The 20,855-nt window shown below is 40.1% G+C and overlaps 1 protein-coding gene across 3 annotated transcripts in view; it reads right to left on the reverse strand.

The window, feature by feature from the left end:
• The window catches only part of AKAP6 (A-kinase anchoring protein 6), a 627,789-nt gene that overhangs the window by 385,811 nt on the left and 221,123 nt on the right, over positions 1 to 20,855 (reverse strand). For all 3 annotated transcript variants that reach the window (XM_055291569.2, XM_055291568.2, XM_063645887.1), the window contains exon 3: positions 11,536 to 11,893. In XM_055291569.2, coding sequence (XP_055147544.1) covers positions 11,536 to 11,859 — 324 coding nt within the window. In that variant the 5' untranslated portion in view covers positions 11,860 to 11,893. The remainder of the gene's footprint in view (positions 1 to 11,535; positions 11,894 to 20,855) is intronic.

Raw genomic sequence — 20,855 nt, forward strand, 5'->3', positions numbered from 1 at the left:
ACAGGACAGCTGGTCTAGATTTTCAAGGAACTTAGAGGCCATGCCCAAGCGTTTGGACTGTGGGAGGACAGATAGAAGCTAACAGAAGTAAATATTGCACTTAAATGTATTATGAAACAATATTTTATTCCTAGTTACTTCCAAGATAGGAGCATAGATACATGCATAAGAGGTAGTCTCCTATGTGATATTATTTGAAGGACTCAAGAATCACCCTTAGTGACAATCTCTCTCCTCATCATGCCTGACTCTCACTATTACAGAAATAGATTCCATTTTCCCTTTGCAGAGGTAAATGTTGAAGATGCAGCCATTGTTAATACTACTGCTTGAATTACTTTATTGAGGCTTTTAATGGAAATTACATTTTTGGAAAGAGGAAAAAATGCAAGAAGCACTGAAGACCTCCTTCATAATTTGCCAAAGGCCAGTTTGTCAGACTTCTGAACTCATTCTCCAGTAGACCTTATAATCATTCCCTTTCTTGAGAGAACAGCAGATCACTTCCTGTACTGAATTTCACATATTCCTTCTTCATTTAATTATATATTTGGCAAATCTTCCTTATTCAAATAATGAAGAAAAATGGTGCATTAAAGTATCACAGAACAATAGGAGCAGCTTACACCAGAAAGCCCACTGATAACAGCCACATTGTTAAAGTGGACAGAGAAGAGATTTCTATTCAATTCCTTTTTATTCTATTCACACTTAAACAAATAAAAAACAACCCTAAGCCCTAATACCAAGTGACAAGAGACATATAAGTTCAGTTTGAGCCTGATGAGGGCAAATTAAACTGAGAAAACCAACTGCCTTTAACTCCTCTGCTTGCTCTCTGGTCTGATGAACTTTTTCTTGCTTCCCACTTCCACCACCCAAGCCCAGCTACTCTGCATCACTTACTCAACAGCCTCATAACTGTCTCACATCTCTTCCCTTTCCAGACTAACCTGAACACACTTGCAAAATCATCGTAAGACACAGTTTTGTTTTGTTTTTTACCACATTATTACTTTGTTTGTGGGTATCTTTATGACTACCTTAATCAAGCCCAGACTCCTCTGAGCCATTTAAAATTTTTGTAGTCCTTCATAATGTGTTTCCACCAGGCTCAATAATATGTATATACCTCCCATCATGCCTTGGCTCCAGACAAGAAAAGAACCATTCTGTCTTTCATATCCAAAACACCTTTGCCTATACAAAGATGTTTGTGCCTCCCATGACTATATAAAACAGCCACATAAGGCCCTGCAGGTGGTACACTGCACAACTTCAACAGGTGCCATTCATTTATTTTATTTATTTATTTTTTATTTATTTATTTATTTATTTTTTGAGACGGAGTCTCGCTCTGTGGCCCAGGCTGGAGTGCAGTGGCGCAATCTCGGCTCACTGCAAGCTCCACCTCCCGGGTTCAAGCAATTCTCCTGCCTCAGCCTCTCCGAGTAGCTGGGACTACAGGCGCCCGCCACCACGCCCGGCTAATTTTTTTGTATTTTTAGTAGAGACAGGGTTTCACCGTGGTCTCGGTGCCATTCATATGTAACCTGCAAAACCATAGATGGGCAGCATAACATAGTACATTTAAAGTATATAGGCAAGTATCTGGCATGTACTTATTCCCTTCCTTCCCTTGCGTATACTGACTTTATGAAGTTACTTGAAAAACTGAAGAAGTTCAAACAAATCATGCAGAAGCCTTTGTTCCCGAGGGGAAAAAAAGTATTTAAATCCTTGGCTGTCTGTTTGGAGGGAAAGGGAGAATGAATGGAACAAGCAAGATGTATCCAAAAGCCCTCTGCTCTGAAGCATCTCCTTCCAGGTGTTGTCAGCTTTGGCTATGCAATGGAATCACCTGGGGAGTCTTTAAAAGACTGATGCCTGGGTCCAAACTCAGATTCTGACATGACTGCTCTGGAACATGGCCTGGGCAGTGAATTGTGTTTTTTTTTTTTGTTTGTTGTTTTGTTTTTTTGAGATGGAGTCTTACTCTGTTGCCCAGGCTGGAGTGCAGTGGTGTGATCTCAGCTCACTGCCACTTCCACCTCCCAAGTTCAAGCAATTCTCTGCCTCAGCCTCCTGAGTAGCTGGGATTATAGGCGCCCACCACCATGCCTAGCACATTTTTGTATTTTTAGTAGAAACTGGGTTTCACCATCTTGGCCAGGCTGGTCTTGAACTCCTGACCTTGTGATCCACCCGCCTCGGCCTCCCAAAGTGCTGGGATTACAGGCGTGAGACACTGTGCCTGGCCGGACAATGGGTTTTTTAAAGCTTCCCAGGAGATTCTACTGTGCAGCCAAGGGCGAGAACCATGGTCTCTACACATGCCATAGCTTGAAATCAATTGATTTGTTAACATTTATCATTAAAGATGTTCATTTCTTGTTCCACTCACCTCCATGTTAGGATACTAGTCATTCACATCTTACTTCCTTTTCACTGTAATTATATTACATTTCCCCTCTTTTGAGATGTAAAATTTTGAAGACAGCAGAGTGGGCAAGGTAGCAACATAGGTACCTTATTCAAGGTAGCTATGACATACCTACTCAAAGGGACCCCAGGACTTCATCTATGCCCCCATTTCAAATCGCTCACATTCCTACTTATGATGAATTAAAATACACATAGGTTGGATCTTCTTAATAAAATAAGCCCCCCACTCTCATATCCGTTCCTCTTAACTGTCTAATGTAAGAAAACCAGAATTTTTTTTTTTTTTCTTAGAAACGGGATCTTGCTATGTTGCTCAGGCTGGAGTGCAGTGGCTATTCACAGGCGTGATCCCACTACTGATCAGCATGGGAGTTTTGACCTGCTCCATTTCCAGCCTGGTTCAGTTCACCCCTTCTTAGGCAACCAGATGGTCTTCTGCTTCCAGAAGGTCACCATATTGATGCCGAACTTGGTGTGGACATCTGACTGGCATACAGCACTACTGCCCAGGACTCCTGGACTCAAGCAATCCTCCTGCCTCAGCCTCCCCAGTAGCTGGTACTACAGGCACATGCCTCTGTACCTAGCCAGAACTATTATACTTTATAGCCACTCAAATTTCTCACATCTGTAGAAGGGTATGAAGCCAGTGCACCAAAATAGAAAGAATATTAGACTTGAGGCTCAAAATACATGGTTTGACTCCCAAGTTGATCACTTAACCTTTTCAGACTCAGTCTCCTCATTTCTAACAGAGGGTTATTGTGAGGATTAAATAAGATACTATAAGTAAAACTCCTAGTATATATTAGATACTCTATGAATGCAACTGAAGTGAAAACTCTCAAGGCAAGGAAAGTGTTAACTCATATCCTACCTCTGGTGGATGCCCCTAAAAATATCTAATCCTGTGAGACCACAAAAACAGATAGCTACTGTTGTTCAGTGAGCGCTCATGGAGACATTATTAAACAAACATCTTTAGCAAACCCCAATGACACTTCTCTAATCAAAGTAATGCCAGTTTCTTCAGATTTTTCTCAAAATCCTTTTATGAAATGTATTACTTTTCTCTAAACTGTTTTCATTATTTCTTTCAAATTGTAAAATCTGTATTAATCTTCAGTTTCCATGCTACTTTTGCTAATGAAAAATTACACAGCTATACAATCTGTTAGACTGAGCCACCTTGACAAATAATGCTCCCATTCTGAGCTCTAAATACATTAGTGCATATGGCTAAGGTTCAGGTATAGCCAAAGATCTTCCACAATAATGTGCCAGGAACCACCAACATTAATTTTTCTATATCTTAAACAAGAGTGTTCATAAGTAGTCCAAAACAGGTGCTAGGTCTGAGGCTTATATCATCTCCCCAAATCAAGATGAAAATACACCAAACATTAAACAATCAAAAAAGGATTTATTTAGCACTTAGCCTGTTTTCTAGCATTGGATGGGGAAAAGAGAGACAGATAATTATTCAACAATTAATTGAGATAGATTTTTCCCACATAATTGGGTCTTCTAAATATCTAAAATTAGCCATTCAAACATCAGACATCCTTTTTATTTCAACCATTTTTATAAGTCGATGATACCAAATAGTCTTACACAATCTTAGCACTAATTGTAGAAAAAGCATTTCCACTAATAAGCACCATAATGAAACCACACTCTCTATACACTTGACCACTAGTATCCAACTTCCCTAAGACGACACCCTAAGGAAAACGTAAAGTCAGTCACTCAGACCACTATAACAAAACACCTTAGATTGGGTAATTTATAAACACTAGAAATTTATTTCTCATGGTTTGGAGGCTGGAAAGTCTAGGATCAAAGCACCAGCAGATTCTGTGTCTGGTGAGGGCTTACTCTCTACTTCCAATATGGCACCTTGTTGCTGCCTTAGCTCCCTGTAACCTTTCTTTATGAGGTCACTAATTTCATTCATGAGGGTAGAGCCCTTATTATTTAATCAGCTCCTAAAGACCCCACCTCTTAATACTATCACATTGGCAATTAAGTTTCAACATATGAATTTTGAGACCATAGCACCCATCCACCAAAAAAAGGATTACAGCCATAAATCTGGGCTTTGGGAAAATAATAAATGTTAACATCCTCATACCCATCAACAAATACATCAACCTCATCTTCCAATTTTCAGAGATTTGGGATATGCTTTTGGGGTTGCTGATTTGATGGGTATTTCGTGTAAATTTTAATCCCATATAAGAATTAAAACAATAATGTTACACAAACAGCACCAGATTACATTTCCTTGCATAATATGTTCCAAAATTAAAGTATATATCAAAGATCTTGAGGAAAGTTAGGAATGGCCTAAAGCAGTCACTATCAAACTGTTATGGCGTTGATTCAAAGAAATACATTTTTACACCATGACCAAGAACTTGGTTTTAATTACATCAAGTTTTTTTTTTTTAATACTTTAAGTTCTAGGGTACATGTGCACAATGTGCAGGTTTGTTACATATGTATACGTTCACCATGTTGGTGTGCTGCACCTGTTAACTGGTCATTTACATTAGGTATATCTCCTAATGCTATCCCTTCCCCCTCCCCCCACCCCATGACAGGCCCCAGTGTGTGATGTTCCCCACCCTGTATCCAAGTGTTCTCATTGTTCAATTCTCACCTGTGAGTCCATCAATAATAGACTGGATTAAGAAAATGTGACACATATACACCATGGAATACTATGCAGCCATAAAAAAGGATGAATTCATGTCCTTTGTAGGGACATGGATGAAGCTGGAAACCATCATTCTGAGCAAACTATAGCAAGGACAGACAACCAAATTTTACAACATAGCACTTATCATTATTCATGAAATCCTTTTCTAATTCATTGTTTAGCTCTTTAATTCACTAAACTGATTTCACAACCTGCTAAATGGGTTAAGATCTATTTGTTGAAAAATAGTGATCTAAAGGGAAAAAATGAAAATAACTACTCTTTCCAGAAAAGAAAGATATTTTGTCTTCAATCTTAAACCAGGGCTTATTATATTTAAGATGTGCTGGCAACCACTCAAAGATGGTATAAATTGAATGCTTCAGGCTTAACACACAGTCAAGTTAACATTAAGATCAGAATCCACGAAGCCAGTAACTTTCAATGTCAGAAGTTTAGTTCCACTCAGAGTTCGTTCCCCTTTTTCAAGAATTTATGAGAATCCAAGGGCATGTTTTAGATATGCCCATGAATCAACCCTGGCTGTTGCTCACTGTCATGACTATGGACCCTAGACTCCACAGTTGTCACCTTGCTGGCACCACTGACATCTGAGGCAGCACTTACTAGTTATGCTCCAGCAGTGGGAGAAAGAGAATAATCTTTCCCTTTTGCACCTGCTGAACAAGGGGAAAGTTGGCTTCAGCCACTGGGGAGGTCCTCCAAGTCACAACCACAGCCCTTTCCCCACATTAGTTATCCACACTGCCCTGGTGCCAGCCCAGATTCCAGGCCTGGGAACATACTGTACCACAACTCACCATCCCCTTTCCTCCCCCCACACTGGGGCAGACTCCTTGTCCCATGGTGACAGAGAATCCTCTCCCAGGAGCCCCATCATCCTTGGACGTCCATCAGGTCCATCTGACGGTGCCAAATCCCAGCTGTGGAGAGGATTCAATCCTTTTTCCCAGTAGGCCCTCCAGACCCCATATGATCACTGGATATGTGCATTAACTTCAGATGTCCGAGACATCTCAGTCTGGGTACAGCCCAGTCAGAACATCTTGTAAACAGAGTCTCTGTTGACTACTCTAACTTTGAGAGTCATGTCACAATCAAAGATACAGACCCAAATCTCATGTGGAGGTGGCTTAGGACAGAATCTATCTAATGCGGGTTTTGGGGGAGCTGATTCCAGAAAGTCACTTCAAGACTTCTGTCTGTTATCCAGCCGTATCATTTAGCCTATGCTAGCTAGCCTACACCTTGCCTCTTTCCTGCTATCACGTTTCCAGGAAAACAAATAATATTCTCCCTGAGAAGACTGTTAATCAGGAAGCAGAGATACCTACTTTGCCTTTTTAGCACCCAAATACATTCACCCAAACCAGAGGTCTCAGTTAAAATCAAAACCTTTTAAGGTTCTTGATCTGGTTTTCCTGTACAGCACAGCTTCTGAATCCAAAGAAGGGGGAGAGATTCTAAATTTGGTTCAGCTGGTTTCTCATACGTCTTACTGAAGAATATCTGGAAGCTAAGAAGCAAAACATGTAGGTTTCATTTTCAGTTTTAAAAATAATGGAAAAAGGTACTCAGTATGTTTCATTGTTTCCAATTTTTAATCTCTGTTTTTATTCACTCTCAGGAATAATCACTCCCCCATGGGAACTTTATAACAATTGTCTGTAGTTCATTCTGGAGGTAAAATTTCCCCTAAGAACTTGGAAATAAGGGAGGTAAGAGTGGTCTCTGGGAAACAGACTTTAGAATCAACACAATGACCAGAAGATAAAATCACTTTTAAAGAAAAAGACTGGCTCTGGGTTTAGAAGACCTGAGAGTATGCTTATTAACCAAAATCATTACCAAAGAAGGAGTACAACAAAAAGGGGGATGTGAGAGGGGCCAGGCACAACCATTTACAGAAGGATAATAGACTTGCCTGGGCAGACTCCCCAGGCAAGATCCCCCAGATTTCTGAACCACTCACAGACCCTTCCTAATGGGACAGCAATGCCCCAAACATATTGGGCCTTGATTCATCCAATGCCTTTGTCCTAATTCAATCCTCATTGAGCAGCCTTCCTTATGGGACTTGCTGTGTAAGCCTGTTTATGGGGAGAGAAGGCACTGACCACAAGGCTTGGACTCACCTATACAACCACAGGTGTGAATTGAGTCCTAAGTGCCTGGCCCTGTCCTAGAGAACAGACATACAATAGAAAACTCGACAGTTCAGGTCCTTAGGGAAAACACAAACAAGCAAATAAATAAATAACGGCAGCTAGTGATAAAAACCATTAAAAAAAATTATAAAGGCCACGCCTGTAATCCCAGCAGTTTGGAAGGCAGAGGCTAGAAGATCGCTTGAGCCCAAGAGTTCAAGACAAGCCTGGGCAACATGGTGAAATCCCATCTCTACTACACAAAATACAAACATTAGCTGGGTATAGTGGTATGCACTTGTAGTCTCAGCTACTTGGGAGGCTGAGGCAGGAGGATCTCTTGAGCCTGAGAGTCAAAGGTTGCAGTGAGCCTAGATTCTGCCACTGCACTCCGGTCTGGGTGACAGAGTGAGACCCTGTCTCAAATAATGATAATAATAATAATAAAGCTAGGTGATGGCCTAGATAACGGCTGGGTGGTAGGGGTTTTAAGAAGAGGGATCAGGAATGGCTTATTTGAAAAAATGACATTTAATTTAAGAGCTGAGACAGAGCCTATCCTGAGCATTTTTCAAAAGCATTTTCCAACTACGTTTTTTAAAAAGTTATATATTGACATGATGGTAGAGAAGAGCACGATTGAAAGACTTAGAATCAGCAATATGAAAGGGAGGTTGAAGTGTGTAGACAAGTTAGGTAATGAGTAGCTTCTATTTTTGTGCTCGCCCTTCATGAAACACAGCACAGACCCTACTTCCTCACTGCCAATCCCTGCCCAACCCTCTCCCAGGCTTGCACCTCCAGATGTTAAACATGACTGTGCCTCTGGCTGATAGCTTGGTGAGGATCCAGAATCTGCCATGTAACAATGGGGGAAAGAAAGCTTCTCCGCAGAAGGAACAGGAAAAGCTATCAGACAAGAACAAACCCAGTGCTTCTTTGGAACTTACAGTGAATCTGGAGCTTTATGAACAAGGGGAAAAGCACAGGAGCCAGGATCAGAGAAACAGCCAAGAGCAGAGTCAGAGGAAAAAGCTTTAGTTTTATTGTAAGTCCAGTTGGAAGCAAGGAAATGACATGACCTCATTTACATATTTATTTTTATTTTTTTGAGACAGTCTCACTTTGTCACCCACGATGTAGTGCAGTGGAGCATGAGCAGCCTCAGTTTCCCAGGCTCAGGTGATTCTCTCACCTCAGCTTCCAGAGAAGCTGGGATTATAGGTGCACACCACCATGCCCACTAATTTTTGTATTTTTAGTAGAGATGGGGTTGCACCATGCTGCCCAGTCTGGTCTCAAATTCCTGGGCTCAAGCAATCCGCCCATCTCCACCTCCCAAAGTGCTAGGATCATAGTCTTGAGTCACCATGCTTGTTTACATATTTAAAAGATCCCATTGGCTACTGGATGGAGAATAAACTGCAAGGCTAAAGGTAAAAGAAGCGGTAAGATTAGTTAGAAAGTTCTAAAAGCAGCCTAGGCAAGCAGTGATATGGCTTGACTAGGATGGCAGCAGTAGTGTTGGAGAGAAGAGAGTAACTTTAGGGCATATTTTGGAGATGGATTCCCAGGACTTGTTGATAGACATGTAGGTGGAGTGGAGAGTCATGCTTTGGCTTTAGCAGAGTAGTGACGTTTACTGAAACTGGTAAGATTGGGAGAGGATTAACAGCTCTTTGACAGGCTTGAGATGCCCACTAGAGACACAAGTGGAGATTAAGTTAGGCAGCTGGGGCTCCTGAGAAAACACTGAGATGAATATATAAATTAGGGAATTATCTGTGCCTAGATGATCTTTAAAGCCATGGGCATTCCCAGCCTTGAGATGGTTATTTTTCACTGTAAATTAATAAATTGGGTAACTTTTCAAGGTAGTGGGAGCAAAGCTAAGACGCCCGATCACAGCTGGCCATCCCCAGTCTGGGCCTGCCCGTCTGCTTTGCCAAAGGCCTCAGTTGAGAGCTGCTTCTACAAGGTTGTTTTATTGTGTTTTCACATATAAAACTGTGCCCATGTTCCCCTTTATTCTTATGGACCAACGTGGAAATCAGAAAAAGTGATATTTATTTAAAATATTTTTGAAAAAATGCATGACAGTGCTTATTTGGTGGAATAAAGAAATATTATACAAATAAAAGGGAAACTTAACTAAGCAGATTAAGTGATACAACCAAACACTTGTGTAGACCTTTTTTGAAGCCACATGCAGTAACCAGAGCTCCCTGACTTTGAACTCAATGTGGAAAGGCACTACTGGTTAAGTAACCTAATGAAACTAGTACCCCAAAAAGTCATGATAGACATCCTAGAATAAAATGAACATAGGACAATTTATATTTATCCCCTTAATAGTTATTGATTGAGTAACTACTATGTAATTACTGTGTTGACTTCATGCCCTCCGGGGGCTCCTTTCTCAGCAGGGGAGACAGACCATACTAAGGGATGGAGCTGATGGAGGTGGGTGTGAAATACCTTTTGACCAAGGTAAGAAGGTGATAGGCAGTTCCAATGAGAAAAAGACAAATAACCCTAGAGTTGGTTTCTCAAACACTAAATATAACCCTATGTTAACTGTACAAAAACTTTACATTCTTATTTGGAATTAAAATTAAAATTTTCACTTCCAAATTGTTAATGCAATTAAATAAAGTTAATTGACCCATTAATGTTTTTAATAGCCCTTAACAACACTTTTTTTTTTTACTGAGACTTCTAAAGATATTTCCCTTTATTGTTCCCCACCTTTTCTGTGTAAATCTGAAAGATTCCAGAAAGCAGTAGTTGACTTTCCTGATAAGCCTAACCCTCTATCTACTTATGGGAGCCACATGTAAGGGTATCTTTGGAGGGGACGGAGAAGAGAAGGGGGCAAAGCAGAGCCTCCAAGTTTCTATTTCACTCTAACGTCAAGGAGTTGGAGAGCTGCTATTCTGATTATATAAACCATGTTTCACAGACTGAGTCAAATCACTCCCTGCTGCAACAGCAGAAAGATGGCTGGGGTTTGCATTCTGTTGAAGCTAATTCCTAGCCATCTCTCTGTTATGTTTTTGTACTTTTTTCCCCAATAACCTGTAGAAAAGAGACACTAGACCTGCTCAACCTGGGAGAAGCCCGGTCACCTTTAAGATTCTGGCTCTTTTGTTCTCTCCCCTGACCACACTCATTTGAACACTTTCTGTAATGGGGCAGCTGGGCTCAGGATCTGCTGAACCAGCCTGAGAAGGCTGAACCTGCTCTGCTCTAGGCTCTATGCTTCATTTTAAGTGCCCATCTTTCCCACTCAGGCTGATGGCTGCATCCTATAAACCATTTAAGTGTTAAGATCCAAGAATGTTTGACCTTTCATTTCAGATTATTTAGGATGAACCAGTTTAGGTAAAGGAAGTTTCGTTAGTATTATTTCTAATTGACTAGAAATTTATCATGGGGTTTGTGGCCAGTGCCCTGACTGGTTATAAACCTGTCTTGCTCTGCAGGTCACTGACCTGAGTGTACATTTCCCTCAAGGACCTGGAAGAGAGGAGTGACTATGGTAGGACGAGGCTCACCTTATCTTGAAGTCCCTAGGCCAAAAACGCTATTAGTAGTACTCTTTACTAGCACCTCCATTTCATTATTGCCAACAGTCAGGCTTTTAAAGGGCTTTTGAGTCCACAGACTTTTTTTTTAATGTCTGAACTTTAGATGAGTTGTCATAAAATCACCTTTGTTCTACATGAAGCATTGTGCCTGCATGAAACAACTTATTGTAAAAGAACATTGCCCTTCCCTACTATGTCAGAATTCATTGTTTGCCACAAAGGCAGCATCAGCTTCAACTGAAGATAATAGACACATACAAATACTCACAATCACAGCTGAGTTTGATATTTTACCTATAAGAGTCTTTTATTAAACCCTTTGTAAGTGTTTTTAAATACTTTTATTCTTTGTAACTTATTTGGATAACACTGCACAAAAATACCCCTCCCTTTCTCCATTTCTCTGCACTATCACCAAAGGCCAGCTTATTCTAGATAATCAGCACATGTAGTAAAATCAGAGAAGAATAAATTATTTCCATGTTTACCTCTAAAGATAATGGTTTGAAACCTGCTACTGTGCTTTTCTTCCTGGACAATTCCTCATTGGAAATTACAGAACACAAGGTCTAGGTGCTACAGCCTTTTGAAAACTTCTATCCTGAGAGGATCACAGACCTTGTCTTACCTTTAGTTGAACTAGATGTACATCCACATGCTTGCTGTCTGAATCCTGCTGGACTGAATAGGTTAGGTCTCGGACCCTCTCTGAGGTCATCCGGAGCCAGGTCTCAATTTCAGGTAAGTGGAGGACAATCTTCCAGTCAGCCCCTGTGTGCAGTGGGGGTGGCTTTTCATACTGTTGGTCAGAGTCCATGGCCTTCATTGCCTCTTCGCCCTCACCCTGCTCCACAGTGGGTGTCATGTTGATGGCCATGGGCGAAGCATCAGTAGCCATGGGATCCAGGTCCTGTGACCTCAGGGGGGAAAGTGTCACACTCATGGTTAACATGGAGAAGTCTAAACCTCACTTCTTTCCAAAACAGCTGAAAGGCAAGAGGAAAGAAGAAAGCAAGAGTCAGTCAAGATTGCCAAATAAAGAAATGATACTTCACAGAAGAAACAGGATTTCTAAATTAAGCCAGATTTCTAAATTAAGAAACCATAGCTCATAACAAAAACAGAAAGAGGTGTTTTGATTTTCTACATGGTAGCCCCAAGAGCCAGGAAATAATATGAACATAAAACCACTGTGATATTGCCTACTCTCCCCCCACTGCCCCCATCTATTCTTCCCTAATTTCTTAGTAACAAAATCCTGGTTTTTAGCTGTTCATATTCCTGCCCAGAATTTAAAACTAAATTCCCTATCTCCTTTGCAGCTAGGTGTGGCCATGTTCTGGCCAATGAGTGGAATTGTGTTGAAACTCTGGGAGAGCTACTTACAGGGAGCTGACTCAATTAGGAGGGGCTCCCTTTATGCCCTTCTACCTTCCTCCCCTTCTTCCAGCCTGTAATGTGGACTTGATGGCTAGAGCAGCTGGCAACTCAGACCCAGAGAGGCCTTTGAGTATTACGGGTGGAGGATGGTGGAGCATGGGGGTAGAAACATGAGTTCCACTTGATAACGGAGGAGCTACCGTACAAGGTCTGATTGCTGCCCTGTACTTCTTTTATGTGAGAAAAAAATAAACTTCTATCTTGTTCAAAACAAAAATAAATTCTATCTTGTTCAATACATGGGACAGCTACGTGGGAAGATGTTCTAATCACAAAAAACACTGAGCTGAATTCAGGAGATGTTGCTCCTTTCTATGATTTGTTAGTTAAATAATAACCTGTGACAATCCCAAATCTTTACTTTCCTAGAAAGTATAAATCATGGATTGTACTGAATAGATCTAATTAACTCTCAATCTAAATTACATTAATATTTGGTTATATGGAATTTTTAGAGGCTTCTGGAATTTTAAGGGTAATAAATTGGTCTGAAATACATAAACAGTAAAATATTAACCAAGTAGGTTAAAATAACATAAGTGTAATTCATCATAAAGTAAGGTTGCGTTTTAAGATAAATTTAATTAGTTTAATTATCCAGCTATTAAATTCATCTTTCTTCTGGAACCAGTCTAGTATAAAATACCAACTTTTAGGCTCTTGTACTTTAAAATAAATAAGCACTATTTTTAGTCTCAAGAGCAGCTTCTTCTACTCAAGGCAATGAATTTCTTTTTCTTTTATATTTTTTTTTCGGGTTCTACATATTCAAGTTAGTTTATACCATTATTCCCCCAAAGATGAAAGGTGACTGACCAAAAGATCAGAAATTAAATGTGATTGTCAAAAAGTAGTTCATATTTGTATAGTAACAAATATTCAGCAAAAAAAGAAAAGCAAAATTATTTTTACATACCAAAATAGAGGGGAAACTTTTAAAAACGCTTCCAATTTGACTAGAAACATGTATCTTTCCATACAAGAATGAGGAATGGAAATAAAAAAGACTTGTTGAGTTGACAAAAGCCTTAAGACTAAGTTACTCCTATGACATATTTTTTCAGAATCTTTCCAATACTGCAGCGTAATCCCTTTCCCTAATTTCTCAGGCATCTAACTTTTGAATTAAATGATGAGGAGAAAGCCAGACGTGGTGGCTCATACCTGTAATCCCAACACTTTGGGAGGCCGAGGTGGGCAGATCACCTGAGGTCAGGAGTTCGAGACCTGCCTGGGGTGAAACCCCGTCTCTACTAAAAATACCAAAAATTAGCCGGGTGTAGTGGCAGGCACCTGTAATCCCAGCTACTTAGGAGGCTGAGGCAGAAGAATTGCTTGAACCCGGGAGTGGGAGGTTGCAGTGAGCTGAGCCGAGATTGCACCATTGCACTCTAGCCTGGGCAACAAGAGTGAAACTACGTCTCAAAAAATAAAAAAGAGAATTACAGATAAATTTTTAAAACAAAGTTATTGCAAAAAGCAAAATATATGTTATAAAGTAGGTTTATCACTTTGATACCTGCCTTAGAGAATGGCTTCAGGCTTCAATTCAACAGCCTTCTCCACCTGATTGCAAAAGGCAGAAATCCATACCCCACACTTTTTTTCTTTCCTATGAATATAAGGCAGATACCCCACATTTTTAACCACGCTTGCATTCAGTTTTAAAAGTAATAATAATAATAGACCTGGCTATTAAAACAAAAAACAATTAAAAGATAACAAAATTTCACTGAGAGGGATAAAACTCCAGGAAGAGTGAGCTACCATACCACTTCTTCATAAACCATATCCCAGCCTCAGGCTGATTCCAATTTCTCCAATTTTTTTTTTTTTTTTTGAGATGGAGTCTCGCTGTGTTGCTCAGGCTGGAGTGCAGTGGTGCCATCTCGGCTCACTGCAAGCTCTGCCTCCCGGGTTCACGCCATTCTCCTGCCTCAACCTCCCAAGTAGCTGGGTCTACAGGCGCCTGCCACCACGCCTGGCTAATTGTTTGTACTTTTTTTGGTAGAGACGGGGTTTCACTGTGTTATCCAGGATGGTCTCCATCTCCTGACCTCGTGATCCACCCACCTCGGCCTCCCAAAGTGCTGGGATTACAGGTGTGAGCCACCGTGCCCGGCCCCAAATTTTTAATATTTAAAAAAAATTATTAATCAACCCACTGCCCTCTGGGGGTAAGTTTAGAATCACAATCTTAGAGAAGGAATCTGATACATAAAGGTTAATAAGGTTTCTAGGTCAAGAACGTAGAACTGGTTATAAATGAAGACACTGGTGTCACAGTGGTTCCCTCTTCTAAGAAGCCAGAGTCATTGAAACTAGAAAACTGAATGCTGAGCCAGGGCAGCATACAATGAACTGTTTAAGCTACACTGACACATACACACTCGCCGCAAAACCGTGCCCCAAAGCTCTGCACAACTGAAAAACAGTGTTTAGTCACTGTGTTTTCTCTGAAACTCCTAAGTCAAGGCAGGGCCTTCTTGGGAATACACATCCTACTGTAAACTAAAAAACACACTAAAGAATTAGCTCACTGCAATGTATGCCCCAACCTGCAATATTTCCATATATACCATTAGTCTGCGCACTAAGCACACTGCAGTTTTATATGATTTGGGGCAAAACGCTCCATACATTTCTTGGCCTCAGTTTCTTCATCTGTAAAATGACAAAATTGAACTAGATAGTCAATAGGATCCCATTTGCCCTAAGAATCTGTGATTGCCTAGGGTTATTTAGCCAGAGATTTCAAAGCTGCTGGAAGTTTCCTGCCTATCCTGAGAGCTGTGTAGCTACTAAATGATGGTTCTCCATTTTATCAAAACCTACAAGTATTATTGATATTTGTGTCCTACTTAATGAAAAGGAATAAATTACTATCATGAAAACAGCGTTTTGTAAGTCATTATTTACACATTTTGTGTTGTTAATTCTTCCCAGAGGAACAAACATGGGAGATTCTCCCCTCTAGAAGTTTGCCACTTAAGACTGACAAAACAGATGTGGTTATATATGTAGAAGACAAACCAGAATAAAATAAAAATATGAAACAAAAGCATAGCTGGAGAGGAGAAGATATGCATCCTACATCAGTCAAGTACAAAGAAATCTTACATTCAAGCTGAAAAAGCAAAATTTTCCTGTAACTATAAAACTTCTAACTAGATGCGATGTTTCCACATTTCACTGGTCAGACTACACACAAGAGAATTTCTATAACCCATACAAATAAAACAAAGTGTGCTTTAGTCAAGTTTCATTTCAACTTCTATTTACTTTCCTTCACATATACCTTTGCCACTAGGAAAAGAATGGTATATGCGTCATTAAGCGCAGCAAGCCTGGGTAGTAGCATAAAATGGATTAATTGCCCATTTTCATGAAAAGCAATTACTACAAACATTTTTCAATTTTTAGTAGTTCACATTTAAATGTAACATATATGGATGGTCATACTCTATTTCTGATTTTAACAAAATCACATCTGATTTTAAAGATAAATTATAATTTTTAAAAAATGCTTCGAATTGTAGAAACCTATAGTAACAATCTTTGTGAGTATTTTTCTTGCCCTTATCAGGACTATTCAAGTTTCTTTCCCATCAAACTAATTACTCCATTTGAATGCAAACAGAAAGCAGGAAATTGAGCATGAGTCTATATTTCTAAATAATATAAGTTTTGAATTCTTTTTTACAAGTCATCTTGCAATAAGATTCCTTTCTAGTCACAGAGACATTTTTTTAAAAGCTTAGACTACAACTTCTGATGGTGAAAATAAAAAAATTTGATCAAGTGCACACAGGTACCCACCAAGTTACAACTCTGGCTTCAAGACGGTGTGAAAGGAGTGATCAGTCAGCTTTTTGGAATCCAGTGACCTCTCATCTCCCTCCCCCTAATCAAATGTTTGTCTGTGGCCATCTTTCCAGCATTAGTGATAATACCACCTTTATCCCAGCTGCTGTTAAAAATAACATCCATCAAATCCTTTCCTTTACACAAATCCAAAGAAGAGGCAATAATTAAAGTGCAATAGCTGAAAGCAGTAATGATTTTAAGGCTTTTTTTTTTAATTATAACAGGGTTTTTCCACCTTACTCTATTTATCATCCTATAGAAACATGCCATGGATGGCTTACTAACAAGGACTGTTTCTGCGATCTCATGTCCACAAGTTTTGGGTTGGAGCTTGATGCTAGCAGAATGCATTCGACTTGAATAAACAAACACATTTAAATCAGAAAAGTTCATTCGACCAAATCAGGAGACAAAAAAATTCAGCTACATCGCCATCAAAGCTTCCCACCTCTCTCTCCTTTCTTTTACAATTTTCTCTCTTAAATAAAAGAACAGAAAAGCTGGGTATCTTGCCGACTGTACTCACTGTAAATGGTTTTGTCCCTAACAGCCCTTCAGGATTAATCATCTGGCTCCTCCTCTCCCCGGTGTTTCTCTTCTTGTGGCCAAACAATATGAAGGCCAGTGGCAGGGCTGCACCATGCTGGCAGGACACTGGTGCCAGTATAGAATACCAGCTTCATGCTCTCTTAGTGGCCTAAATCTCTTGTGCAGAGAGGGCTGCTATGCAGTCCCTATTTGGAAGCTAATGTATAAGCTCCAGGATTGTGCAGTCATAGGCAGACCTTTTGCAAACAAGCAGTGATGAGTGGACTGAGAAAAAGGAGACAGTTGCCAAAACAAGGATCACTATGGAAAAGAGTCTTTGGGTGGACAGAGCACTTCCAGTCATGGTTCAGAAGAATCAAGACTTTACTCTCAAAAACCCCAGCAATCTTAAAGCGGGGTAAATTAATAGTACAGTGTTAACATGACTAGCTGACAAAGCCAGCTTCAGCCAAATAGATTCCTGCTCTGTCTCAGCAAGAAACTGTTCTTTCCATGTAAGAGCATTATCATGGGTACAGTCTGAGAGGCAATCTTTTCATCATGTAAATCAACCCTAAGCCTAAATTCTTATTCTCAGTCTTTCTGTGCCCTGCTTATCCTGAAAACATAAGCAAGTGATTAAAGCATAATTCTAGTCAAATTAACAGATGTGCTTGCTACATAGCACTTATTACAGAACAGAGGTAGAAAAAATTATATTAAGCATGACATAAGTTTCCTTTTTCTCCCCCTTCATTTCTTCTCTTACATTTTTATAACCACTCTTCATAGACCCTATTCATATAGACACTGAATTTAGAAATAAAATCCTCTGGCCTGTTTCAACTTTTGTCTAAGGTTAGCTCGCATGATTTGATTGCATTAAGGAGAAAGACAGGAACTCCAGAGCTGTACCCTGGATGAAATGTCACCTTCTCTAGTAAAGGTTCGCACTTATCTTTCCTTTACTCAGGATTAATGACACTTCTGGGGCCTTAGGGGGCTTTTGTTTGTTCGTTTTGTTTTGTATATGATTTCAGGATACCAGATTAGGCTCTGCAAAGAAAACACAAAAACAAATTTAATAAATTGGTTAATTAAATGCCACTGCCTAGCCAGATGAATGAGGATCTAGTTCGTCACTTAGTTTTAGGGACAGCATTAGGAGATATACCTAATGCTAAATGACGAGTTAATGGATGCAGCAAAACAACATGGCACATGGATACATATGTAACAAACCTGCACATTGTGCACATGTACCCTAAAACCTAAAGTATAATAATAAAAAAAAAAATTAAAAAATTAAAAAATTAAAAAGATAAATAAATAAATCTTGCTGCCTGCCTACCTCCCAGGCCTTTTGTTGGGTCAAGAGCTGAGAAACTTTAAATGGCTTTAAGCTCTTAAATAGAAGAGGCAAAGAGTTGCTGCCAAGTATTAAGTTAAATCTTTACTTAGGGAAAAAGTTAAAGTGGCCTCTGTAAGATGCTCCTAAGGAAATGTCCATAATTGCTGCCTGATGCCTTCTTCTCCTTTGCTCTCTTTCCCTGCCCACCCCACTGCCCTCCAGCACTCACGCAGAGTAACACTGTTTAGTGAAATCACTGCAGTAGCCCCAGATTAATCTCACTTTCTAATCCTCTTGCAATAACAGGCCAGCCTACAAGTGGATGTCGGTGAGGAGGAGGACTGCGAGTGCCCCAGGGCGGAAACAGCACGTCAACAGGGGAGCCCAAACAGATTTCCATAATTTAAAAGATCTCGGTGTTATCATTGGTGTTTCTCTCTCTCCTTTTCCCTCTTGAATATTTCCTTTTGTACAGCTGTGCCCCTCGGCAGATGAGTGACTACATTCTGCTAATCACTTAGAGACCACGCACCATCTCCTGGGTCTTTCCTCAAATACCCGCTAACTCCCTTGCCCAGAACACAGTCTGCTGTCAACCATAACACACTTAATCAATCATCTTCTCCCCTCAAACCTTCCTCCTACCCCTCTCCCCAATTATTCAGATCTTCCTGTGACAGGGATACCCAGATTGACTCAGATATTCATCATGCCTCCTGTATTTTCTTTCCTCCACTACAGCAGTCATTTCCTGTCACACAGAGATTCATTTGGCTGCTTCAGGCAGGCAGCCGCAGTGGCACACATGGTTATCAATATGTGGACCTGGACTCAGTGAACACTAATGAGCGTTCATACTTCTCACCCTCATCCCAAGTTGCTAAAAATCACCTTTAAGCATTAGGCAGTCACCTTTCTATTGTTCAAGAAATTGTAATGACAGAGACTGGATTTGTAAAACTTTAATACATAATTCGTACAATTGTTGCCTTTGTCAATGCTATTAAGGTAAAGGAAATGAAACAAGATTCATTTCAAATCAACTGACATTTAGTGGTTAGAATTTAAATCAACAGACATTACTGAAAATCAACAATATAAAAGGTATTCTATGTATATGTGACTCATCATATTCACCCTCAAGGAAATTATAACTTTACAGAAACAATCTCTCTCTCACACCTCTGTCTCTCCTCTCCCCCTCTTTCCCTGACCCAAACACATACTCATACCCACTGCACCAACAGGCTATGCTCAAATACATGAAGGGCAAAAACAAACAAACAAAAGCCCCATAAGGCCCCAGAAGTGTCATTAATCCTGAGTAAAGGAAAGGTAAGTGCGAACCTTTACTAGAGAAGGTAACTTTTCAGATGGCTTATAAAAATGGGTCTGGGATTCCCTACTCAATAAATGGTGCTGGGATAACTGGCTAGCCATATGCAGAAGATCAAAACTGGACCCTTCCTAACACCATATTCAAAAATTAACTCAAGATGAACTAAAGACTTAAATGTAAAACCTAAAACTATAAAAACCCTGGAGACAACCTAGGCAATACTATTCAGGACGTAGGCACGGGCAAAGATTTCATGATGAAGACACCAAAAGCAATTGCAACAAAAGCAAAAATTGACAAATGGGATCCAATTAAACTGAAGAATGTCTGCACAGCAAAAGAAACTATTAACAGAGTAAATGGACAGCCAACTAAATGGGAGAAAATTTTTGCAAACTATGCATCTAACAAAGGTCTACTATCCAGCATCTATAAGAAACTTAAACAAACTTACAAGAGAAAAACAACCCCATTAAAAATGAGCAAAGGACATGAACAGCTTCCTTCCTTCCTTCCTTCCTTCCTTCCTTCCTTCCTTCCTTCCTTCCCTCCTTCCCTCCTTTCTCTTTCTCTCTTTCTCTCTTTCTTTCTTTCCTCTGTTGCCCTGGCTGGGATGCAGTGGCACAATCTCAGTTCTCTGCACCTCTTCCTCCTGGGTTCACATGATCCTCCCACCTCAGCCTCCCAAGTAGCTATCACCATAGGCACACACCACCACGCCTGTCTAACTTTTGTGATTTTTGGAGAGACAAGGTGTCACCATGTTGCCCAGGCTGGTCTCAAACTCCTAGCTATTGGCCCACCTTGAATTCCCAAAGTGCTGGAATTACAGGCACGAGCCACCGCATCCAGCCAATGGATAGACACTTTTCCAAAGAAGGTATACATGTGACCAACAATCATATGAAAAAAAGCTCAACATCACTGATCATTAGAGAAATGCAAATCAAAAACAAAATGAGACACCATCTGACACCAGTCAGAATGGCTATTATTAAAACGTCAAAAAAATAACAGATGCTGGTGAGGTTGTGGAGAAAAAGGAAAGCTTATACTGTTGGTGGGAGAGTAAATTAGTTCAGCCATTGGGGAGGTCAGTGTGGTGATTCCTCAAAGACCTAATGACAGAAGTACTATTTGACCCAGCAATCCTATACCCAAAAGAATATAATTCATTCTATTATAAAGACACATACATGCATATGTTCATTGCAGCATTATTCACAATAGCAAAGACATGGAATCAACCTAAACGCCCATCAATGGTAGACTGGATAAAGAAAATGAGGTACATATACACCATGGAATACTATGCAGCCAGAGAAAAGAATAAGATCATGTCCTTTGCAGGGACGTGGATGGAGCTGGAGGTCATTATCCTTAACAAATTAACACATGAACAGAAAACCAAATACTGTATGTT

This window comes from Symphalangus syndactylus, chromosome 9 (genome assembly GCF_028878055.3).
Source record: "Symphalangus syndactylus isolate Jambi chromosome 9, NHGRI_mSymSyn1-v2.1_pri, whole genome shotgun sequence".
Classification (NCBI taxonomy): domain Eukaryota; kingdom Metazoa; phylum Chordata; class Mammalia; order Primates; family Hylobatidae; genus Symphalangus; species Symphalangus syndactylus.